This window comes from Erpetoichthys calabaricus, chromosome 16 (genome assembly GCF_900747795.2).
Source record: "Erpetoichthys calabaricus chromosome 16, fErpCal1.3, whole genome shotgun sequence".
NCBI lineage: Eukaryota > Metazoa > Chordata > Cladistia > Polypteriformes > Polypteridae > Erpetoichthys > Erpetoichthys calabaricus.
Window position 1 is genome coordinate 40,492,072 of NC_041409.2, and position 27,111 is coordinate 40,519,182.

General features: G+C 37.4%; 1 protein-coding gene across 1 annotated transcript in view; it reads right to left on the reverse strand.

The window, feature by feature from the left end:
* Window positions 1–4,761: 4,761 nt before the first annotated feature.
* The window catches only part of LOC114666747 (cytochrome c oxidase assembly protein COX16 homolog, mitochondrial), a 74,584-nt gene continuing 52,234 nt past the window's right edge, over window positions 4,762–27,111 (reverse strand). Inside the window, exons 3-4 of the mRNA XM_028821729.2 lie at window positions 23,414–23,482; window positions 4,762–5,286 (exon numbers count right to left, since the gene is read on the reverse strand). Coding sequence (XP_028677562.1) covers window positions 5,161–5,286; window positions 23,414–23,482 — 195 coding nt within the window. The 3' untranslated portion in view covers window positions 4,762–5,160. The remainder of the gene's footprint in view (window positions 5,287–23,413; window positions 23,483–27,111) is intronic.

Genomic DNA, 27,111 nt, shown 5'->3' on the forward strand with positions numbered 1-27,111 from the left:
GACATCTTGTTTTCTATGTGCATAGTAATAATTCTACTAAAACTGTTATTTTTTTAATATCATATAGTTTACACTTCACAAGTATTCATTAAGCCAATTTCAGTCCATCCAGAGCATAGTTGTTCTCTACTTAGAAAAACAAGTTCCTTCACCAGAAAACACAACAGCTAAAATGCAGTCTTCTCTTAGTGATTCTATTGTCATATTTCTAGAGGGTCCACTTTCTCACTCATCACTCATTAGTTTAAGGGCACACTCGTTATGTGGGAATTTACTCACCTTGCTTATATCTGTCTTTCTGTTTAAATTGTTTAATACGAAATGTATTTACGTCTTACTAACTCTAAACTATGAGTTATAATTACAGAGTGAATTTGTTTGAAAAGGGTTAATTTATTTTGATCTTGATGAGGTGCATTTTTTCTGCATACTAAATGTCAGTTTATTTATTCGCTGATGACCCCACATCCAGGAACAATAGCACATCTCTTTGTGTTTATTTCTCTTTACATATCCTTTAAAGTTAACTTGTTCGTCTTCTACTGGCACCAAAGGGATGTCCCAATATTTCCTCCAGTATGTTATTCTGTAAGATCAACCAAATAGGCTGTGTTTGGAAAAGGCCAAACCGTAAGACTTCAAATTTTCCAACTGCACAAAGAAATAATTGATGGTGTAAGAGCAAACCTACACCAGATTGCTAAGACATTATACAGATACATTTTAATAATGTAATGTTGAGAGACTACAGAAGCTACAAAAATGTGTAGATGAATCAGTTAACTCTTTTTTGCCTGAAAAATTCCATATATTCCATAAACTATATGCATCCATAAAGAGTTTATAACCTCACATTAATGTATCCCATTGATCTACTAAAATAAATCTTTGCATAACAGAACCAGTTTAGACAGATCAAAATGTCTTTGTATTCTCTTAACAAATGCTTGTTTAATATTAAAAGGTAGAGGTGCTCTCCATCTGGTGTTGCTAGAGAATACAACATCAGTGGAGGATGATGGAAGGGAATCCAGAGATAAAGCTAAGTAGAGTAATGAGCTGTTAGCTGCAACAGTGCTTTCCATGACTGAAGGAAGATGAAAGACCCTTTGAAAGTCAGCCAGGAAGATTGCTCATTACTGTGCTGGAATGCTGCTCAAAGAGGTGAAAGTAAGCGGACGCTTGCTAATTTTGCCTCCATGCATCTTTCTAGGAACATTCTTACTGAATATAAGAATTTACCAAATTAAAAAAAAATCAAAAATTTTCAGTAAGTCAGTGGAAGTAAATATTGTCATAAAGTATGTTTAATGCATGTTATAAATAAAATACATTTCTACATGTCAGACATGCCAACGTGATCTTGTACAATACATAAATTATTTCTTAGTCATGATTCAGCTACCCTGTTTCCTTAAACTTCTACCACAAGCATTACTGACAGAAAGTTGAATGCCAACCCATTGCAGACTCCTACTACAAAATTGCAGCAAATGCAAAATGTTTGGTGAAAGAAAATATTGAACATTTTCTTAAATGTATTGCTATTTATATCTGAACCTTTCACTTCTAACATGTCAGACTTTTCGAAATATACAAGTTATCAAACATTGGCTATTTCGTACAAAAACCTGAAAATGTTGTGGAGTCTTCCTCCTGACAGACAAATACAAAGCCAGTTCAATGAGCTATTAACTTTTCCTGGACTGTGTGCATCTCTTAACTAAGGAAGACCTCAATGAAAGACTTCATGTGACTGAGAAGTTTGGTAGTAACTGGCATGTGCACTGACCAATTTTGTTGACTTGAACAGGCATAGTAGATGATTTTGTGGGGGTGGGGGTTGGGTCCATTGGGAGTGACAGAAATCATAGCCTGGGATTTTGACGGACTAACCTTGACCCCTTCCACCTGTTACAGCTTCATAGGCATCTCTTGTAAGCTCCATAGCTCACATGTTGCTACAGGAATAAAATGAAGACACACATACACATTCATAGTCAAAAGCGGGAGGAGGAGGAGGAGAAGGGGCAAAGCTTACATTGCACATCAGATTTGGAATGGCATTTTTGCAGCTTCCTGAACTCATTTACACAGGGTATTGAATGTTAGGAACTTGGTAGCTATCCAGCCCAGATGAATCACTCATTCCTACCCAGGAGGCCTTGGGGTGACAATTGTGCAAATTCCAATGCAGGGGAAAACTCAACCAGTGTGGATCTGAAAGTAAAAAGTCTTTTAAGGCTTTTTTTCAAGAGCTTCTAAAAACATACAAGTTCATGCAAAAGTTTGGAAACCCCTCGTCTAGTTACATATTTTGCAGACATTTCAAATAAAAAAATAGAAAACACAACTTTAACAGCAAACAAACTAAAATAGTGACATTTTTATAAAAATGTTACTATACAGTTATGATTTATCTGATGAACTGAAATAATATTCCTCAAATAATTCCTAACTGTATATGAACATTTTCATAAAAATTGCATTGTTTTAAGTTTGTTTGCTGCCAAAGTTGTAATTACTAATTTTTACTTCAAATATCAACAAAATTAATTTGGCTAAGGTTGTTGATATTTTTGTATAAGGTGAACATAAGGATACCTTTGCTACTACTGTAGTGGCTTTTCCGTTTAGCCAACATCCAAAAAAAATAAAAAAATAAAAACCTGAATTAAAAACCTGACCTACTAAAAGAAACACTAGTAAAACTGAACACATTTTATTTTTCAATATTTTACCAGTGAACTCTAATGTACTTGTTACAATGTTTCCAAAGCTTTTCAATGCCAAATAAAAATGTTTGGTGTTGCTTGGGAATCAGTCTCCCTATAGCTGACGCAATGTATTCATCATTGTCATAGTGTGCCCCAGGTAGATAGTCCTTCAAATTGGGGAAGAGATGGCCAACACAAGAAATAGGTCTGAAAAATTAGGATGGGTGTAGCAAATCCCTAGTTTTTCTGAGCAGCTTTTATAACCCATGCTGTATGAGGTGCTGCAATTATCATGAAGTGAAGATGGACGATCGGTAGCCTTTCTCTCTTAATTCTTAAGCTGCTGCAGGACTATATATCAAGTTATATTGTTACTCACTCATCATCTATCAATCTGAAAACTGAGGTCATCCTATCACTCCTGTACAAAACAGTGCGCTAAACACATATAAATTAGTTACCCACACAAATGATGAACACAGACACCAATAAGAGCAGATCCCAAATGATAAGCGACTGCTTGGTTTTCTTTCTAGCCTTTCCATGTCATTAGTAGTCCAAACAGTTTAAAATCATTAATCTTACAGTACTGTTGTGTTCTGGGTAATTCTTCTTTGTTAAGCTATGACAGAACACACTGTGCATTCAAATAAAAAGGCTAGGCATTTTAAACCCAAAACATTAGAGACCAAGTTTCCACCACAGTGCATTCAATTTGTAAACAGGCAAATATAACATTAACAACATTCAATCTTTTCAACTAATAAATCAACAGATAGCTTGCATGCTCTTCAAGCTATTAAGATTAATTGTTCCCTTAAAAAAACAAACTAGCCTCGAAACGTCACCACCTCCAGCATTTTTCCATTTTATTCTTTTAAAGTAGAATAGTGTGTGAGTTACTTAAACAGTGCCCTCTAGTGATACTAGGAATAATCATGTGCTGTGATAACAGCAACTGTACTTCAGTTTTAATCAGTTGTTGCATGCAGTAGCATTTCACATAGAGTAGCAATACCTCAAAGGCTCCTTATAGAGAAAACAATCTGTTTACTACACAAGCATGTACACAGCAGTAGACACAAACAGTTTGACAAGGAATTTTAAAAAGAACAGAAAATTGTAGCTGAGAATTCTGAGGTCCATAAGGCAAAACAGCAAAATAACTTAAAATAGGATCAGAGTCCATACTGAGCCACATAATATTTGGCCCACTAAAGACTGGATAAGGGTAATCCATCAGTGGCAGGGTTGAGCTATAAGCAGTAGGGACAATCCTTTACTGAGCATGCTTGATCCTTCCATGAGACACTTGAAGAAAATAACTGTCTACCACAAACAATACCTTTAAACTTAGGAAAGAGGTGAGAGGAAATTTAATGTCAATTTGCAACTGTTCTGTTTCCGGGTCAAGTTCACATTCTTCACAGCACATGAAGTGCACTGAAAAATAATTATGTGCATCTTTACCTTTTGTATTTAATCTGCTCATCTTTGTTCATCGTTTCTAAATGTATGCACTTGCTCTGTGCTCAGCTGCCACATAACTGCTATGGTAGGACAACTAAGGTTTAAGGCCGACAGTTGTGACAACAAAGTCCTTTAAATGCATTTATTTTTCCAGGAACTCATACTTTGCAGAAGCTTTTGCACTATTCTGTAATATCAACTGGTATAAATAAATGTGTCTAGACCTTTTAATGTGCTGCTTTAGTTATTGTAGACTCAAAACAAAGATCTTTCCATAGCACTACATCTTACATCAGTTTGCATGATATAATTTGAACTCATGTTCACTAAAATAAGTTAACCAAATACCTATAAATACAGAAAACATGAAGGCAACTTTTATAAATAAATAGGTGCTCCTTTTCTTTTTTTCTGTTTTTAGAGCAAAATTGTAACAAGACAGATAAAGTGTCTAAATATAGCTGTTAGTCGAATTCTTAAAAAACTGTGCTAAATTTGTCAGAAAAGCAGATCTTACTGTGATGCATTTTTTAAAGTTGAGGGGGAAAATCATATAAGCTTCAAATGCAAAACATTTTTCAGTCTTTGGCACAACTGGCCAATTTATTCATCATTTATTTCATCAACAAGATTTTCTGAGTACATTTTACACAAGCAAACATCTACATTCCTTTAAGCTAAACAGGGTACTAGGACAAAACAAAAGTGAACATTTTCCTGTTTTTAAAATCTAAGTTTCTTTATACTCAGTGTCTCCCTTTGTCCATTTATCAAAAGTCATAATGTAATGCTAAGGTAGATTAGTCATCACCTTGTTTTGTTGCCTGATCAGTTTCTTAAACCATTTGAAACAATCTTGTTCCTACCTCTAAGACCACACTTCAAAGAAACTGATCATATTGTATTCAGTAGCACGGAACTTAACTTCCATCTCATCATTATTTAGAAGATGACAAAATTAAGGTTGATTTGTCTACAATCCTTTCTCTGGTATATCTCTCTGCATAGCACGCTGCTGTTCTTGATACTCCCGTGAATTCTCCCATGGTCTTGGTCCTCGGATATTCTTCCAGTCAGACATGTTAGCGTCTTTCAGTTTCTGGGGAAAAAGAATAATGTATAGTATATGACACATTCAGAACAGTTAATTGATAAGAGACCTTCCTAGGCAAGACTGATTACCATTTAGAGATAAAGATGAATTATAGCTCTCTTTTAAATTATCTATTTCAAAATTATGTTTAAATAAATATTACTTTCAGAAATATAAATAATGATATGTAATGATATATGTATGACAAACGGGTACTTTTTTGTTAATCATGTGTGTTGGTTTTGGCTCACACAACTGCAAGCCTGTCTCTAGGAGGGACAATGCTTGGCGATATAACACTCCACAACCAAATGGAGAAGGAAACAGAGGAATATGAATACATTGCACCAACAACACGCATTAAGACTTGCTTCATTGCTCTGTTCTGTAGTAAATGTTAACTGTGGCTAAAAGATGCTTAAATTGAGCAGCTGTTTTTTTCTGCTTAACCTGAGGTGTAATTTATCTGTTGTGTTTAACATTTAGTGCATGCCTATTAAAACCACTCACTATGGCTTCCTCACTGAATACTTACTTTGCAAGTGAAATAAATGTCAACAGTCAATTTGAATTCTGCAACATGCTAGTGGCAATGTATCACATACTCTTTTACATTATGTCACAAAAATAACACAAAATGACAAACTACAATGACCTTGTTAATATAGATAAGTAGATGTTTTTTAAATTATTTCATACAACATTATTTCACTCCTTTGTTAATGTTCTGAGGATGTTGTAATTAAAGATAAGTGTTTTATGTATAGTGAAATCAGAACATATTTAGACCTCTTCACTTTTTCACATTTTCCTACGCTGCAGTCTTATGCTAAAATCATTTAAATTCATTTTTTGCCTCATCATCAACACTTAATAACCTCAGAATGACAAAGCAAAAAAAGGATTTTAACAATTTTTGCAAATTTACTAAAAAATAAAAAACTGAAATATGACATTGACATAAGTATTCAGACATTTGCTCTGATACTTGAAAGTTGGCTTATATGCATCCTTTTTCTACTAATCGTTTTGTAATGTATTTCTACACCTTGTTTGAAATTGACTTTCACGTTGATTGTATATGATTAGGAAAGGTGCACACCTATCTTACAGAAGATCCCACAGGTGAGCAAAACCAGCTTATGAGGTCAAAGGAATTGCCTGCAGAGCTTAGAGACAGGATTGTGTTGAGCCACATGTTTAAGGAAAGCTACAAAAGAGAACAGTGGCCTGCATATTTCTTAAATGGAAGATGTCTGGAACAACAACGATTCTTACTGTAGTTGGCCTTCTGACCAAACTGAGCAATTGTGGGAAAAGGATCAAGGTAATATAGGTGACCAAGAACTCAATGACCACTCTGGCCAAGGTCCACAGACTCAGTGTAGAGATGAGAGAAACTTCCTGAAGGCAACTGTCACTACAACAGTACAATGATCTGGGATTTATGGAAGAGTGGCCAGATGGGAGCCTCTCCTCAGTAAAAGACACATGAAATCCTGATTAATGTTTGCAAACAACAAGATTCTCTGGTCTGATAAAACCAATACTGAACTGTTTATCCTCAGTACTAAGCATCATTTCTGGAGCAAACTAGGCAATACTTGTCAACTGTACAATGGTGGTTGCAGCATCAAGGACTGGGAGATTATAAGAGAAAGGTGAGTGGAGCAAAGTATAGGAATGGGGAGAATATTCATTATTAGGGCTGCAATGATTAGGTGACGTAATCAACGATGTCAACTACAAAAAATCGTCAACGTGGATTTTTTATTGTCGATGCGTCATAAACAGAACCTTCAATAGAGGCTCCAGTCACAAAAAACCACATTGGTTTTTGTAACTGCAATGAACTACATGAAAGTCTGGGGGCAGTATCGTTCGTTATTGTTTATCAAGACTGCACACAGTCCTACCAACGAAGAAAAAATGTCTGAGGAAAAGAAGAATGTAGAGGAAAATAAATGTGATTGCAAAGGCGAGTCGGACAGATGAGGGGTAAGAAGATGGGAAAAATTGAGACAGAAACTTTCTAAAGTGTGGGAGCAGTTCACCGAAAAAGAAAAAAAGTTGAATGCAGATTATAAAAAGTGGAGCTTTCTCTTCATGGCAGCACCAGCACAATGCATGAGCTTCTGAAACGCAAGCATCCTGGAGCTGTGATGCCGCCGTCTCTTGAGAATTTATGCTGCCGCTGTTAGTTAGTTAGTTAGTGTCAGATCAGGAGGGGAGAGAAAGCATGAACGAGACTGAGAAAATAAAAGCGAAAAAAGCTAACTTTTACAAGTAACAAATTTACACCAGATCTGTTCTTTTTCAAATAATATTGCATTAGTGCGATGATGTTTTCTGATTGATACTATTCAGGTCATACAATGATTTCTTCAAAATGTCACATATATTTGTCTCTATCTTTTTTTTACCTCGGTGCTGCGCACTGACACCAGAAGGCGTGAGCTTATTCAGTGCTAGCAGGAGCATGCAGGTGGCCGGTTGCTTGTGCTATAACAAGCTTGACCTGGCGGCGATCAAAGCACATGTACTGAGCAAGGCATGTACGGGGTCCACTGAGAAAAGAAGAGCATTCATGGCTCACCTTGCAGAGGAACATTCATTCCTCTGCATGTCCTGGGGTCCTGTGCAGACTGGGCAAGGTCGGGGGAAAACAAAAACGCGGTCACTGATTACAACCGCAAGAAGGTACGCGAATGAATAATATGAATAATGTTGCATCCGTGCCACAATGTTTTCTGAAATGTACTATAAGGTCATAAAATGAATAATTTCAAATATCATATATACCTATGTCTCTGTTTTTTTTGTCAGTGTGGCTTTGACATCACGGGCCATAAGGTGCATACTAATTCAGCGTAAGCAGGAACACTCAATAAAACTGAAAAAAAAAATCAAGTGACAATGAGATACGAATAAGGCAGATTCACCAGCGTTTGTGTGTCAGCTCTTATCCATCCAGATCAGAGAATTTCCAGTTTGATTGTCTCAAAAAACCACTCATATCTACAGTTATTCCCAGTTTCAGATAAAAAGTAACAGCGGCAGATCCCTGGGGAGTGGGGGGGTGGTAGTATGTATCGTGATCGTGACTGAGAGAATCTAAGTGGAAAAAAAAGATAACTTTTACAAATACTATACATTTACAGTGGCTGTTACAGACGCAAATCAAATGTATGTGTTTACTGTATAATATTAACAATAAGAGCAAATCACTACTCAAAACGGTAAATACACGAGGCAGTCAGGATAGAACTGGGGGACTCTTGATTATAAGTCAGTAATTCTTACCGCTGTGCCATGGAAGCTATTGTATCATCCTTGAACCTTTTGTGAAAGTGTTTATTTGATCTTTGTACTTCAGGCTTTACACATTATATAGTTTATGGCTACATTTTGTCATTTATTACTAAAATATGAAAAATGTTTCTATTTTAACAATGTACTTTTTGGTTAAGTTAAAATATCTGAATATTTTCAAATTCATATGTTTCACTGGTTGTCATTTTAATTTGATTATTATCAATTTTAATTGTGTTAATGCAGAGACATCAGGGTGACATTCACAGGTGGACAGACATGAGCAGATGAGGTAAGACATGCACTGGAGCCCAGAACAGGATGTGCAACCACAGGTTGCAGGCTTCAAAATAGTCAGGCATGAAATAATCGTGACTAATCGAAAAAATAAAATTGAACGATTAGTCGACTACCAAAATAATCATTAGTTGCAGCCTTATTCATTTTCTGGACTCTATCCAGAGTCAATCCACGCAAGGCTGCAGGACCTGACAACAAACCTGGCCGTGTGCTCAAAGAATGTGCCAGTCAACTGGCTGGTGTCCTCACAGACATCTTCAACACATCTCTGAGACAGTCATCAGTCCCAGCATGCTTCAAGTCGACCACCATCATACCAGTGCCGAAGAAGTCATCAGTGACATGCTTGAATGACTACCGACCAGTTGTACTCACGCCAATCATTATGAAGTGCTACAAAAGGTTATTCATGTCACACATAAAGACAAATCTCCCTGTCTCCCTTAACCCTCTTCAGTTTGCATACCGTTCAAACAGGTCAACTGAGGATGCCATATGCTGTGCCCTTCACCTCTCCCTGACACATCTGAATAAAAAAAGACACATATGTCAGGATGCTATTCATAGACTTTAGCTCCGCCTTCAACACAATCATCCCTCAAAAGCTGGTTGTAAAACTGAGCAGGTTGGGCCTGAACACACCCTCTGCAATTGGATCCTGGACTTCTTGACAGAGAGGCCCCAGTCAGTTCGGATGGGCTGCAACACTTCCAGCATCATCACACTGAGCACTGGAGTGCCGCAGGGATGCATGCTTAGTCCACTGCTCTTCACCCTGCTGACTCACAACTGCACAGCCACGCACAACACCAACCACATCATCAAGTTTGTGGATGATGTGATGGTGCTGGGACTGATATGCAGGGATGATGAAACAGCATACAGAGATGAGGTGGAACAGCCGTCCACATGGTGTGAAGACAACAATCTATCTCTCAATGTCAACAAGACAAAAGAGATAATTGTGGACTTCAGAAAATCACTTCCTACCCACATCCCACTCAGCATCAACGGTTTAGATGTGGAGACCGTTAGGAGTACCAAGTTCCTCGGTGTGCACATAACTGAAGAACTTACGTGGATGCATAACACCTCATCACTAATCAAGAAAGCCCAGCAGAGACTACACTTTCTGAGGCGGCTGAAGCAAGCAAGTCTTCCCCCTTCCATCCTCACCATGTTCTACAGAGGCACCATTGAGAGTGTTCTGACCAGCTGCATCACTGTCTGGTATGGCAACTGCAACATATCCGACCGCAAGTGTCTGCAAAGGATAGTGAAGACAGCAGAGAACATTACTGGGGTGCCTCTCCCTTCACTACAGGACATATTTTACAAACGCAGTGTCCGCAAGACTTGCAGCATTGTGCAGGACCCCTTACACCCCTCACATGGACTTTTCACACTTCTGCCATCCAAAGGAAGATACTGCAGCATCAGAGCCAGATCAGCCAGGCTGCAGGATAGTTTTTACCCCCAAGCTGTCACTCCTTCACACCATGCTGCCCCTTGGGATCTTCCACACTGCCTCAACCACCTCTAAAAACAGAACTTTTATACATGCAAGCCACTTTCCTGCAAAGACTAGTGTGCATGTAGAGAAGAACTGAAAATCTCATACTGACCTTTAAGTATTTTGACACTCTTTGATATCTTTCTGCTGTCTTGTCATTGTGTACACATGTCTTAAACAACTATTATCATACACTGATAATTTCTGCATTATCTATATCTATTATTAATTTATTATATTACATATTTATGTATCTAGATTGCAAAATACCATACATTGCATCAATGTTCACATTGCTTACTACACGTCAATATTGCTGCTGCTTCTTTGTCTTGTCTTTGTACAATGTCTTTTCTTGTTTGTGTTTTAATTTTAAATCTTTATTTTAATTTTATTTCTAATTTTAATTTTTTATTTGCACTTCTCTGTATACTTGTATATGGTTGAGATGACAATAAAGTTTGCTTTGACAACATGGTAGTGGCTTATGGACAACTTTGTGAATGTTCTACAGTGGCCCAGCCAGAGCCAGGACAGGAACAAAATCGAACGTCTCCAAAGAGACATGACAATAGCTGTTCACGAATGGTCTCTGTACAGCCTGAGAGAGCATAACAGAATCTGCAAAGATGAATGGCAGAAAATCCCAAAATCCATGTATGTGAAGCTTTGGGCTATAATTGTTGCCAAAGGGTCTGAATACTTATGTAAATGGGATAGTTTAGGTTTTTACTTTTAATAAATTTGAAATAAATTCCTCCTTTTGCTTTGATATCATGGGGTATTGAGTGCTGCTTGATGTAGAAATAAGAAAAATGTGTAAAATTGAAGGGATCTAAATAATTTCTGGATGCACTGTATTCTTTAGAAAATAGTGCAAAAAAGGTCCTGCAGTGTATGAATGTATCCATCTACATTTTTTAACCTCTTATGCCCTAAGGGTTTTTGGGCATTATTGCACCTTAATTACATACCCAAAAATGAACAGCTATTATTCTGCTTATGTATTAAAGGAGCTGTAGATGGCTTAAGGGTAGTGACTGTAACACTCCAAATTTTTAAAAGATAGTATTTATATACATTAGAAACCGTTGTTTACACCAATATCAACTAAATAAAACAAACAAAAAATTGGTGCTTTAGAGATTTCTCTCCAAAAAATTAATTTTATATTACATAATCAAGACTTTTTATGATGCACAATCCTTAAATCAATTTTGTGCCCAATGTGCTATACTAAGTTTAGATGTCATATCCCATAGCATTGCAAACTCATACTGTTTGGCACAAGGTGTCCCTTCTTGAAACAATTTCTGTTTCTGGCACAGAGAAACCTGATATTTTGTATAATAGATTGTAGTGCTGGGCGGTATGACCAAAATTCTATATCACGGTATTTTTCAAAATTATACCGGTTTCACGGTATTGGACGGTATTTTTTCCCCATGCATGAGTGGGTGTTAACCACATTTTCCACTGTAATTACTGGCTAACAATAACCTATTCCACTGTCATAAGAATTGTACAAAAAAACATTTTAATGTGCACACAAGTATTAATCCAGGTTTGCATGGCCCTATAAAGTGATAGTTTTCAAGGGGGTGGCACTAATGAAGAGAAGGAATCACATTGCATGACAGATGCAGTCAAAATATAGAACCTTTTTATTGAGCAAAGTTTGCAAACAACTTAAACTAAAATCTTGACAACATATTTTCAACCACTCAAAGGGGCATTTAATATTTTTATTTTATTAATTTTCATTGTAATCATTCCATACAAACAGATCAATTTATAACCCAACAAATTTGAAAACAAATCAAACCCCACCCCTGAGAAGGAGAGCTTAGCTAAAGGAAAATTTCTTTAAACTTTTTAATAAGGCAACATTAGACAAAAGAAGGGGAGAAGTAAATATCTATATAAATAAGAGATGGAGAAGGGAGTTAAATGCAATAATAGTTATTTCTCTTATTCTAAAATAATATTGATTAAATCCTGCCATGTTTTGAAAAAATTTTGTACAGATCCTCTAACTGAAAATTTGATTTTTTCCAATTTCAAATAATATAAAACATCGGTTTCCCACTGACTTATAAGAGGGGAATTAGGATTCTTCCAATTTAACAAAATAAGTCTGCGTGCTAAGAGTGTAGTGAATGCAATCACCGTTTGCTTGTCCTTCTCCAATTCCAGTCCATCTGGAAGGACACCAAACACAGCTGTTAGTGGGTTAGGAGGGATTGTGATACCAAGGCTGTCTGAGAGGCACTTAAAAATTTTTGTCCAAAATGATGTTAGTTTGGTGCAGGCCCAGAACATGTGACCCAGTGAGGCAGGAGCTTGGTTGCAGCGCTCGCAGGTTGGATCCTGGCCTGGAAACATTTTGGACAGTTTTAAGCGAGACAGATGAGCTCGATATATAATTTTTAGTTGAATAATTCTATGCTTTGCGCATATAGAACTCGAGTGAATTCTCTGCTTTGCTACCTTCCACTCCTTTTCTGATATATTGATTAAGAGATCTTCTTCCCAATGTCCTCTTGGATCTTTGAAAGGTAGGGACTCTAATAAGATTTTATATATTGCGGAAATAGTGTTTGTTTCCTCGGAATTGAGCAGTATTTTTTCCAGCATTGTGGAGGGTGCAAGGTGGGGGAAATCGGGCAATTTCTGTTTAACAAAATTTCTAATTTGAAGATAGTAAAAGAAATGTGTAGCTGGGAGGTTAAATTTTGAGCGTAATTGTTCAAAAGATGTAAATATGTTGTCTATATAAAGATCTCTGAGCATTTTAATCCCAAAACTTTTCCAGGTATTAAAAACTGGATATACTTGCGAAGGTTGAAAGAGGTGGTTCTCTTGCAGAGGTGCCACTGATAAAAGATTTTCCATCTTAAAATGCTTCCTAATTTGGTTCCATATTCTGAGTGAGTAAAGCACAATTGGGTTATTAGTATATTTGCGATAACTTTCATTTATTGGAGAGCAGAGCAGGGAATATAAAGAAGTACTACAGGATTTTACTTCTATTGCAGACCAAGCCTGTGTATGTGCATTTATTTGTGTCCAGGTTTTTATGGCTAGTATGTTTGCTGCCCAGTAATAAAACTGAAAATTAGGTAAAGCCATGCCCCCTTCTGCCTGAGGTCTTTGTAGGGTCGCTCTTCGGATACGTGGGTGTTTTGAGTTCCAAATGAATGAGGTTATTATTGAATCTAACTGTTTAAAAAACTATTTATTGATATATATTGAAATGTTTTGAAATAAAAAGAGAAGTTTAGGAAGGATATTCATCTTAACAATGTTAATTCTTCCGGCTAGAGTGAGATGAAGGGTTGACCATCTATGCAAGTCTTGCTTCATTTTTTCCATACAGACGCCAAAATTTTGTTGATAAAGAGCTTTATGTTTACTTGTGATATTTACCCCTAGGTATTTAAACTGATCTGCTATGGTAAAAGGTAGGGTGTCTAATTTAATATTATATGCTTGTGAGTTCACTGGAAAGAGTATACTTTTATTCAGATTAATTCTAAGACCAGATATCTTTTGAAATTCTGTTAGTGCTGTTAAAACAGCAGGGACAGTGTTTTCTGGGTCCGATATATATAAGACCATATCATCTGCATATAGAGAAATTTTCTGTTCCAGTCCTTCTCTGACAATCCCCTTTATCTGATAAGAATTTTGACAGTGGACCGCCAGTGGTTCAATGGCGATTGCAAACAGCAGTGCTGACAAAGGGCATCCTTGTCTGGTGCCATGTTCTAGTTTAAAGTATTTTCAACAAATGTTGTTAATACAGACTGAGGCTTCTGGTCTGGTATACTGTAGTTTGATCCATGCACAAATATTCAGGCCAAACCCAAATTTCTCCAATGCAGTGAAAAGGTAGTTCCATTCAATCATATCAAATGCTTTTTCTGCATCCAATGATAATAATATCTCTGAGGTGTTTGACTTTGCTGGTGAATATATTACATTAAACAGGCGTCGAAGATTGGAAGATAAGTGTCGGCCTTTAATAAATCTAGTTTGATCTTGTGATATTACCGAAGGCAGCACTTTCTCCATCCTTCTAGCTGTGATTTTTAAGAGAATCTTAACATCATTATTCAGAAGTGTAATTGGTCTGTATGATGCACATTGTAACAAGTCCTTATTTTGTTTAGGAAAGACGGTCATTAATACTTGACGAAAAGTTTGAGGTAGAATTTGATTGTCTCTAGCTTATGTAAATGTTGCCAATAAGAGGGGAGCTAGCTGAATGGAGAATTTCTTATAAAATTCTATACGGTAGCCATCAGGACCTGCTGATTTCCCGCCTTGAAGTGACTTTATAGCATCTTATAATTCTGATAGGGTCAGAGGTTTATCCAGTTCCTCAGCACTAAAAGTATCTATTTGTGGTATTTGTAATGTATCCAGAAATGCATTAGATTGTGTGTTGTCTTCTTTAAACTCAGTAGAATATAATGTTTTATAGTAGTCACTAAATGTGTGCATTATATTTTTATGGTCAACGATTTCTTCTCCATTAGTGTTAGTTATCTATTAAAAAATAATCGATTCTTGAGTAGCTATGATGCACTGGTGAGTAGAACGAATATGTTCTTGAGTTTGGGTTTAAAAACCTCCAGGGGTCTGATAAGTTGTGGTCGGTTACAAACTGTGTAATTGTCTTTGCAGTGTTAGATGTCGTCTCCCCTGTGGCAGGAGTCCTATCTAAGAGTGGATTTAAAACACAATTAAAGTCCCCAGCCATTATAATTTTATGAGTGTTCACATTGGAAATGGATGCAAGTAGATTTTGCAAGAATACCTTATCATCGACATTGGGTGCATAAACATTTATCAACATCATTTTACAGTTAAATAAGTTGCCCATGACCATCACATAGCTCCCTTTAGGATCCGATACTACATCTGATGCTACAAATGGGACTGTTCTATGTATGAGAATTCCCACACCAAGGTCTTCATATACCTTATCACTAGCATACTGTAACTTCACATACTAAGACTACCTCAACCATGTGTTTTCTTTTTTGAAGAAGATGACATTTCTCTAGTACAAACTTTCAACTCTTACTGTGCATCAACCAAACAATCCCCATGCACTTTCACAGAACCTTTGTGTTTAACTATCTATAAAGGTGAGCTCTCGCACACCCAATTTATTTTCTTCCTTTTACACACATCAATGACCAATCATAGACATCTATATTTCACCGGAATGCTCTGAACCTCATCTATCCAATGGTAATGAGTATTTTACTGTACCTGGCTCAACACATGAGGGTCTTTGTTAAAATCAGATTCACTCAGCTGTAATGTGCTGCTCACCTTGACATACACTTGTGTATTTAAAATATTTTAGTAATGAAAGAAACCAAAGAACATGGAAACATAGGATTTATTTGAAATAAAACACCCTTGGCTATGTATAAATACCATTATTGCTTTAGACTTACTTTTGAGTATGTTGCAATATTCACAAACAAGTTTGAAATATTGTGGTGTCGTGTGAATGAGACACCTCATGCATACGTGGCTGCAATAATGAATTACAAGCTACAAATTATTTTAGTTAGAAGATATTAACAGCTAAATAATGACTTAAAAACTTTTAGGATCAAATTAGGAAAGACATTTTGAGTATTAGAGTTATAGCTATACATAGTCTTGACTATCTCACCTGGATCATCCAAAAGACAAAAAGAATTCCAATTTATTCTAAAGTAATAGATTCCAAAAACTGCTAACTGCAGATTGAACACTCAGGGATAAGCAGAGAATATCAGTCAAAAGTTTGGATACATCAAACTGATTGTATTCTTTTTATAATCTTAAAATATATTTTTCTCTAAAGGATTATGCTTACATGTTTGAATTTTTTTCTAAGACAAAACAAAATGTATATGTTAAACTTAAGAAATATTTTAAAATATTGAAAAAATGTATTTCAAGTATTTTGAAAATTTCTTCAAGTGCAGTCACAAAAACCATCAAGTGCTACAATTAAACAGACTCTCATGAAGACTACCATAGAACACAAAGACCAAGAGTCACCAGCCTCAGATTACAGCCTAAATAAATGCTTCACAGAAGTCTTCAAATTAAACTGGATGAACTGGGCCTTCATGGTGAAACTGCTGTACAGAAACAATGGCTAAAAGAGACAAATAAGAACAAGAGACTTGTTTAAACTAAGAAACCCAGGCAGAGGACTGGTGGAAATCTGTCCTTTGATCGGATGAGTCCACATTTGCTATTTTTGGTTCTAACTGCCTTGTGTTTGTGAAACACAGGGAAGGTGAACAGATGATGTTTGCAGGTGTGGGTTCAACCTTGAAGCATGGTGGAAGTGGTATGATAGTATGGGGGTGCTTTGTTGGCAACACCTGTAGTGATTTATTTACAATTCAAGGCATACGTAACCAGCATGGCTACCACAGCTTTATATAGTAACATGTTATCCCATCTGATTTGCTCCAAATTATTCATTTTTCAACAGGGCAATAATCCAAAAACACGCCACCAAGCTGTTTAAGAAGTATCTAGCAAGGAGGAGAGTGTTGGAGTACTACAGAAGATGATGTGGCCTCACAGTCATCCAACCTAAACCAAGAGGAGATGGCTTGGGATTAGTTATACCAGAAGCTGAAAGAAAAGCAACAAACAAGAGTGTTCAGTACATGTGAATTTATGGAAAAGCATCCCTTGTTGCTACCTCATGAAACTGGATGGGAGAATGGTATGAATTTGCAAAGCTGTCATTGAGGAAGGGGGTGGCTAATTTGAAGAATCTAAAATATAAGAAGGCTTGGATTTGTTTAGTATTTTTGTAGTCAATGCATAATTCCACATGTGCTTATTTCAAGGTTTTTGTGTTTTCACTAATATTCTGAAATGTAGAAAATTGTAAACAAAAGAAAAAAGAGCTTTATGAACAGGTGTCCAGATTTTTGTACTTCACACTGCATTTTTGTATATGTGTCCAAATGTTTTACTGAACTTCTCACTGCCTTTTTACACCACTGGCCAGTCATCAGCACCATGCTCCAGTCATATTTAGCATTGATATTTATGCCAGTTTATGGTTCATGCCAAAACGATGACATATGTTTAGCTGTTGCCATGTTCTTTTTAGTATCATTAATTCATAATAATGCAATGAGTACAATGAGTACATAAAATACATTATACAATAAACTGTTTAAGGCTTAAGAGTTATCAGTAATAGATATTAAATGAAACAGTATCATATTGATCATTTGTTAAAATGCACTTTTGCTACTTATTGTATCTTATAACCTTTCCCAAGATCTGTTTGCGAAACTCCTTACCTCCCAACATTGATAATTTTTTGCATTTTTAAATGTTTCTGTATGGCACCATTTTTTCAGGTTTGTATTGTTCTGCTTCTTGAATGTTGACTTAGTTGATCTTACAATTACGGTTATGGAATGCACAGATTTGCTTTAAAAAGACCTTGTAGTAGGGAAACAATAAACATTTTAAAAAAACTGAATTTTCTTAATTTACTGGACTCAATTTAAGTCAGCAAAGTATCACCACAGATATGTTATATATTTTACCATTAATTATAAAAAAAACCAAGAAAATATGGAAAAAATCAAAAAATAGCTGAAACAGCAAATATGTTTTATGCAGCTCACTCTTAATCATTGTAAAATGCATTTTACTTCATAAAAAACGTTTCCTAATCACTTTTTACATTCGATGGTTCATTTTTTGCAACTCTGGAACCAAGAGTCGGCAACCGTTGTTTTTATTCTGGGAGCTGCCTGAAAGTTTATACAAAGCATAACAGGCAGCTCTTCCATGTCAAGTGTCAAATTTGGAAAGCTAAGCTGTGAGAAGGGCAGACCTGGGTGGAGTTCTGCTTTTGAGTCAGGCCTTCACTCTGCATTCACCCAGTTCCAGGATTACAGCAAGTAATGCAATAGTAAACTCTTCTTTTATAAATCTTTTGTAAAAGGAGTAAAAAGACTATGTAAATTAAATCTACTTTAAATGGTCTATGGCATTTAAGAACATTCCTTAGTTTTTGTGCATGCCACTGTACACTGCTTTGGGTAAAATATGTCCCATCTAACATATAGTTTTACTACATAAACATCTTTACTTTATAATAAATCACAATAATAAAAAGACAGCTTATAACCCAGCCACAGGGGATGCACAAACCAGTGTGTTTCTTCGTGCTGGTGCCAAGCCCGGATAAATGGGGAGGGTTGTGTCAGGAAGGGCATCCGGTGTAAAATTTTACCAAATCAATATGCGGACAAAAATACAAATTTCCATACCGGAAAGGTCGAGCCCCGGGTTAACAATGACCGCCACCAGTACTGTTAGCCAACAGGGTGCTGGCGGAAATTGGGCTACTGTTGGCCGAAGAAGGAGAAGAAGAGGGGGAAGACGTGTCCAGAGGTAGGAGGAGAGGAGGAAGGTAAAGAGAGTGGAACTAAGGGTAGGAACTTTGAATGTTGGCAGTATGACTGGTAAGGGGAGAGAGAGTTAGCAAATATGATGGAGAGAAGGAAGGGTGATATATTGTATGTGCAAGAGACTAAATGGAAGGGGAGTAAGGCCAGGTGGATTGCAGGTGAATTCAAATTGTTCTATCATGGTATGGGTGGGAGGAGAAATGGGGTAGGGGTTATTCTGAAGGAACAGTATGTCAAGAGTGTTTTGGAGGTGAAAAGAGTGTCAGACAGAGTAATGATTATGAAGCTGGAAATTTGAGGTGTGATGATGAATGTTGTTAGTGCATATGCCCTGGAAGTTGGGTGTGCAATGGATGAGAAAGAAGATTTTTGGAGTGAGTTGGATGAAGTGATGAACAGTGTACCCAAGGGACAGAAAGTGGTGATTGGAGCGGATTTCAATGGACAGGCTGATGAAGGGAACAGAGGAGATGAGGAGATGATAGGTAGCTATGGTGTTAAGGTGAGGAATGAAGAAGGTCAGATGATAGTGGATTTTGCCAAAAGGATGACCATGGCTGTGGTGCATATGTATTTTAAGAAGAGGGATGAACATAGGGTGACGTACAAGAGTGGAGGAAGATGTACTCAGGTAGATTACATCCTATGCAGAAGAGTCAATCTGAAGGAGATTTAAGACTGCAAAGTGGTGGCAGGGGAAAGTGCAGTTAAGCAGCATACGATGGTGGTCTGTAGGATGACATTGGAGATCAAGAAGAGGAAGAGAGTGAGGGCAGAGCCAAGGATCAAATGGTGGAGGTTGAAAAAGTTAGACTTTAAGGTTGAGTTTAGGGAGGAGGTGAGACAGGCACTGGGTGGCAGTAAAGAGTTACCAGACAGTTGGGTAACTACAGCAAATGTAGTAAGGGTGACAGCAAGAAGGGTGCTTGGTGTGATAACTGGACAGAGGAAGGAGGAAAAGGAAACCTGGTGGTGGAACGGGGAAGTACAGGAGAGTATACAGAGGAAGAGGATGGAGAAGAAGAAGTGGGATAGTCAAAGAGATGCAGAACGTAGGCAAGAGTACAAGGAGATAAGGCGCAAGGTGAAGACAGAGGTGGCGAAGGCTAAAGAAAAGGTGTATGGTGAGTTGCATGAGAGTTTGGACACTAAGGAGGAAGAAAAGGACCTGTACCGATTGGCTAGACAGAGCGACTGAGATGGGAAAGATGTGCAGAAGGTTAGGGTGATAAAGGATAAAGATGGAAACCTACTCACAAGTGAGGTGGGTGTGTTGAGCAGATGGAAATTGTACTTTGAGAGAGTGATGAATGAAGAGAACGAGAGATAGAGAGAAGGTTGGATGATGTGGAGATAGTGAATCAGGATGTGCAATGGATTATCAAGGAGGAAGTAAGGACAGCTATGAAGAGGATGAACAATTGAAAGGCTGTTGGTCCAGATGACATATCTGTGTAAGCATGGAGGTGTTTAGGAGAGATGGCAATGGAATTTTTAACCAGATTGTTTAATGGAATCTTGGAAAGTGAGAGGATGCCTGAGGAATGGATAAGAAGTGTACTGGTGCCGATATTTAAGAATAAGGGGAATGTGCAGAACTGTAGTAACTACAGGGGGATAAAATTGATGAGCCACAGCATGAAGTCATGGGAACGAGTAGTGGAAGCTAGGTTAATAGATAGATAGATAAGTGAGGTGATGATTAGTGAGCATCAGTATGGTTTCATGCAAAGAAAGAGCACCACAGATGCGATGTTTGCTCCGAGAATGTCGATGGAGAACTATAGAGAAGGCCAGAAGGAGTTGCATTGTGTCTTTGTGGACCTGGAGAAAGCATATGACAGGGTGCCTCGAGAGGAGCTGTGGTATTGTATGAGGAAGTCAGGAGTCACAAAGAAATATGTAAGAGTTGTACAAGATATGTACGAGGGAAGTGTGACAGTGGTGAGGTCTGCAGTAGGAGTGACAGATGCATTCAGGATGGAGGTGGGATTACATCAGGGATCGGCTCTAAGCCCTTTCTTATTTGTAATGGTGATGGACAGGTCGACAGACGAGATTAGACAGGAGTCCCCATGGACTATGATATTTGCTGATGACATTGTGATCTGTAGTGAGAGTAGGGAGCAGGTTGAGGAGACCCTAGAGAGGTAGAGATATGCTCTAGAGAGGAGAGGAATGAAGGTCAGTAGGAACAAGACAGAACACGTGTGTAAATGAGAGGGAGGTCAGTGGAATGGTGAGGATGCAGGGAGTAGAGTTGGCGAAGGTGGATGAGTTTAAATACTTGGGATCAACAGTACAGGGTAATGGGGATTGTGGAAGAGAAGTGAAGAAGAGAGTGCAGGCAGGGTGGAATGGGTGGAGAAGAGAGTCAGGAGCAATTTGTGACAGATGGGCATCAGCAATTTTGAAAGGGAAGGTCTACAGGACGGTAGTGAGAACAGCTATGTTATATGGGTTGGAGACGGTGGCATTGACAAGAAAGCAGGAGACAGAGCTGGAGGTAGCAGAGTTAAAGATGCTAAGATTTGCACTGGGTGTTATGAGGATGGATAGGATTAGAAATGAGGACATTAGAGGGTCAGCTCAGGTTGGGCAGTTGGGAGACAAAGTCAGAGAGGCGAGATTTCGCTGGTTTGGACATATGCAGAGGAGAGCTGCTGAGTATATTGGGAGAAGGATGTTAAGGATAGAGCCGCCAAGAAAAAGGAAAAGAGGAATCTGACCATATGACATTCTCCCAATCCTCTTCTGGATCATCCAAATGCTCTCTAGCAAACTTCAGACGGGCCTGCACATGTACTAGCTTAAGCAGGGGGACACGTCTGGCACTGCAGGATTTGAGTTCCTGGCGGCGTAGTGTGTTACTGATGGTAGCCTTTGTTACTTTGCTCCCAGCTCTCTGCAGGTCATTCACTAGGTCCCCCCGTGTGGTTCTGGGATTTTTGCTCACCGTTCTTGTGATCATTTTGACCCCACGGGGTGAGATCTTGCGTGGAGCCCCAGATCGAGGGAGATTATCAGTGGTCTTGTATGTCTTCCATTTTCTAATAATTGCTCCCACAGTTCATTTCTTCACACCAAGCTGCTTACCTATTGCAGATTCAGTCTTCCCAGCCTGGTGCAGGTCTACAATTTTGTTTCTGGTGTCCTTTGACAGCTCTTTGGTCTTGGCCATAGTGGAGTTTGGAGTGTGACTGTTTGAGGTTGTGGACAGGTGTCTTTTATACTGATAACGAGTTCAAACAGGTGCCATTAATACAGGTAACCAGTGGAGGACAGAGGAGCCTCTTACAGAAGAAGTTACAGGTCTGTGAGAGCCAGAAATCTTGCTTGTTTGTAGGTGACCAAATACTTATTTTCCACCATAATTTTCAAATAAATTCTTTAAAAATCAGACAATGTGATTTTCTGGATTTTTTTTTCTCATTTTGTCTCTCATAGTTGAGGTATACCTATGATGAAAATTACAGGTCTCTCTCATCTTTTTAAGTGGGAGAACTTGCACAATTGGTGGCTGACTAAATACTTTTTTGCCCCACTGTATGACACTAATGGGTACTCTGAATTTTCTCAAGCAACCTCAACGACATGCTGATTAGACAGATGGCTGCATGAGAGTACATGTATACAGGATGGGGCCTGGCATTGAACTTGTGCCCTAGCCCTCCCAGAACTGGATTAAGCAGGTTAGAGAATTGTTATGGAATGTTACTCAGCAACTGCTTCTACTGTCGATAAACTATGAATAAAGGTAAAGATATATGAGTGGGTTTATGACTGCTAAGCAAAACAATGTTTATATCCTAAACAGATCAGTGAAAAGGAATTGCTGCATTACTTTTAAAGAAGACTAATTGCTATTACACGGTATATCATATATCCACAATACATTGGTCAATTACAGTTCTTTAAGAGATGTTTATGGTGTATCTATTGGCATTTCAGTAATACAATGCAATATATTTTGTTTTTTTGAAGGGATCTATTATTACTTTTTAATCCTCCACCTGGCATGGGGTAGTTTTAGAAAAGCATAAATACATTAGCTTATCAATTTTATACCAGAGAAAAGCTTTTTTTGATGGCAAGTAACACCACCAGCTACTTCGTCAAGACAAAGTCAAGAACAGGGTCATTTTTTTTTTTTACAAATAAACACCTAGCATGTATAAATATTCCTAAACTACGCAATTCATTTTCTAAAGAGTAGCACTTACCTTCCCACAAAGATAAAAGAAAATATTGTTTTGTTTTTTTAATAATTTTCACAATGGCTAAATTAAAACATAATTTAGATGGGCTATTGTAAATAATATTTCCACTGTAGATTCAGATTCAAATTTGCTGTCACTTCTACAGAGTACATTAAAATTCTTACCTGCATGTCTGAAAAACATGCAACATATTACCATTCTCTAGCACTGTGGTCTGTAAGTATTCAAACACTAAAATTCTTGCACTCTGTTTAACACTCAACAATTTACAAGAGCATTTTAAGCTCTTTTGGATAAATCTGTAAACATACCTCATACTCTGACTCCAGAGTCACTTTGTTGGTTTTGGCCTTCAATTTTGCCTCCAGAGTGGGATCAAGCTTAAAAAAATTAGAAAAAAGTTGAATATTAATAACATTAGTCTGTACTTACATAGTATTCTAAAATGTATTTCAAGATTTTAAAAAAACTATACATTGAGTGTCCATGCAGTAGAGACAGAAGCAATAGGTAATAGAAAGCATAAAAAGCTTGAAAACAGAAGACCTAACTAGAGTAAAACTAAGTACTTGGTGTTGTTACACACGTGAGCATGGGAGGCAGCTAAAGGGCTCAAAAGAACCAGGGGGTGGCAGAGTGCATTAATCCTTTCTCTTACCTTCCCGCAGACCAAATGCAGGAAATTCTGTCTGGCTCCCATGACGTCACTTCCAGTTCCACCCCAGAAGATGTTACTTCCAAAACAATACAAGACCCCACCTCCTAATTAACCTCATTTCCAGTTCTGGTCCCAAGATCCCTCCTCTTCCTGTTTTTCAACTTTATATCCACCATGTTTGCTAACCTGTTCAGTTCTGTTTTGGTCTCTTGTCTGTAAAGACCATTTTTCTCAACCTTCGTGCATTTGCAGCCAATTCTCAAGTATTTGGGATGCTGCCCCAAACCTCTTTGTTGTGTCAAGGCTTGATTATTTACCACAGTGTATGATCTTTGGCATCAGTAGCTGGCGGTAAACATTATTGCCCTCAATACTGTGCACAGAATATTTATTCAATGAGAAAGCCTGGCAACTAAATGGATTCATATTAAATAAGTATGCCAATAAGTATGCCATAAGCATATTATAGCTATTTAAGAATCTCAGATTTTTTGTTCACCAGTATAAACATGAAAACTTAAAAATACAGAGGAACCTGAAGTATAAAGCAACAGTGGGTCTACTAGAGTAGCTTCCTCAATTTGAGCACTTGGCCTTTGTATAAGGATGCGGGTGGACATGTAGAGAAAATCTGTAAACACACAACGCTAGCTGTAAAGTCACAATCCCAGTAGTTAGTACAGTCAGGATTGTATACAGTAGATACAAAAGGTCAGGATTACACAGATGTTTACTGTTATTAATATCATTTTATTCTGTTATTTTTTTTCTCTCTTGGATGCCACCTTATTGTGTTTCTGGTTGTTGTGATGTTATTTGGTTTCTTAGCACATTATATACATGTATGAAAACCCGTGGTATCATATCAGCTGTAATATATATGATTGACATATGATTTAAGTACTGCCTGAACTTTGTGATATTAAGGCAAGACTTTGCAAGAGACTTGTACTTAAGCAATTAAACAATTTTTATTTAGATTCTGATTTAGCACAGTTTTTGATTTCAAGATATTTGTTGCCCTATGAACTATGCTGATTAGTCAATGTTTTGTACAGCTGTCTGCTATGGCCCTACAACTCTTCTCAAAAGCCCTCAAAAGACTTCTAGATGTTCTAAATAAAATCTACAGTATATGTCTTGTATGGAACTTTTTCATCAGTCACAACATAAACTGAAAAAATTGCCTTAGGTGTGCCAATTGTTCTGTTCCACTATTTCATGTTGGTTGCTTTAAGCATCAAGAAAAACACATCTGCTCCCTTTAATGAAGTCCACAAATATATACACATACCTAAACAAAAAATGTTACTGAGTGTGAGTGGTAGCATATGTGCTCCACACAACAAACTGTAATCCCATTCAGGATTAGGCTCTAGCTTCCCATTAATAACACCAGCAATGTTTATTTCTTTAGTACATTTTCATACATGAAAATAGCTCAGAGTTCTTTACAATAATAACGGATAAAGAAAGTTACAAAAGGGAAGTGAAAGCTAAAGAACAGTTATTAATAAAAGTTTATTTCAGTTAGTAAAAATTACAAATAAAATGTCCTATAAATAAATAAAATATCTTAATAAACAAATGCTGTGGTCAGATGGCATTCGAGGAGAGGAAAACAGCTCCTCCACATGACTGGATGTTGGTGAAAATAAAGCCCAATGATTACCAAGGCCAAAAGACTGCCAGCCTCCACCGGGCTTTCTACGTTACATCAGTGTGTCACCATTATATATTATTTATCTGGAAAAGATAAATAATTGAGTCACATTTCTGTTTGTTTTGGAAATTGGGTGTTAATGGTGTTCACTGTGTAATGTACTTTATAAAATTTAAACATATATTTAGTTCATGCATTTTTAGAATTGTATTTTCTGCTGGTCTACTCAAAGCAGTGGCCTTATTTTCATGATGCAAAGTAATACAAAAATGATAAACTGATCTCTCTATTATATAAAAAAATCCTGGGATGAGACGAGACTTTTTAGCCTGGGACGAGATGTAACTTTTTCAGAGAGACTTTGCGCCAAGAGATTTAACTACGCCCGGGGCCGGAAATAAAAGACAAAGAGTAGATGACAAAGTAGAACATCGTAAAGATGTTCAAAAAAGTTGGCACGATACACATGCAGAGCAGATTTTAGATAATGAAAGTACTAAAATTCAAAAGTCTCAAAAAAATTATAGTAAAGATTGTATTAGCGCTAACAAATGGAAATTATTACTCGGTGAAATAACGAAACAGCAAAAAGAGATCGAATATATTGTTCGGATTTAAACTTTAAGTTGGAGACTTGTACATCATCTAATTCATGTTGGCATCAGGGAAAAATAGTGCTTCTTCTCAATGAAGAGGCGTATCTGCAAGAATTAAAAATTTCTTGTTTGGTGAAAGTGAAATCCACATATGCAACCGGCTGGTGCGTAGCGCAGGCTTGGGGGTTGGCAAGCAAAGTGAGCAGGGGGTGAAGCCCCCTAGTGATCAAAAAGAAAAAACATGTCATATACATAAACGTATGACTTTCACATTCAGGTTTATATATATATGCCGTTATATGGACAGGTAGAAGTTATCTATCTATACTAATAAAAGGCAAAGCCCTCACTGACTGACTCACTGACTGACTCATCACTAATTCTCCAACTTCCCGTGTTGGTAGAAAGCTGAAATTTGGCAGGCTCATTCCTTACAGCTTACTTACAAAAGTTAGGCAGGTTTCATTTCGAAATTCTACACGTAATGGTCATAACTGGAACCTGTTTTTTGTCCATATACTTTAATGGAGGAGGCGGAGTCACGTATCGCGTCATCACGCCTCCTACGTAATCACGTGAACTAAAAACAAGGAAGAGATTTACAGCATGAGTCAAATGCGGGAACGAAGGTAAATGACGTTAATTTTTGAGTGTCTTTTAATACTGTGTAAGCATACATATTAACACGTGCAATTAAACGTGCGCATTTACGGGGTGATTTGTCAGGCTTAAAAGCTCGCCTTTTATCAAACGCGGGAACAAAGGTAAATGACGTTGTTGAGTGTCTTTTAATACTGCGTAAGCATACATATTAACATGTGCAATTAAACGTGTGCATTTACGGGGTGATTTCTCAGGCTTAAAAGCTCGCCTTTTATTAAAAAGGTGAATGCAAACTGTTTTCATTCTGAAGGGCACAAACCACGTTAGATTTCATGCTCAAGAGTAAGCTCAGCACACAGCTTGGTCATATTAGAACCGGAAGGACGAACTGACAACATGGTATACAAAGAGATCCTTAAGAAATAATTATTGATTCATTTTCCCTCAGTTTAAAAAGGTTTACTTTTCTTCTTAATAAAAATTTTAAAG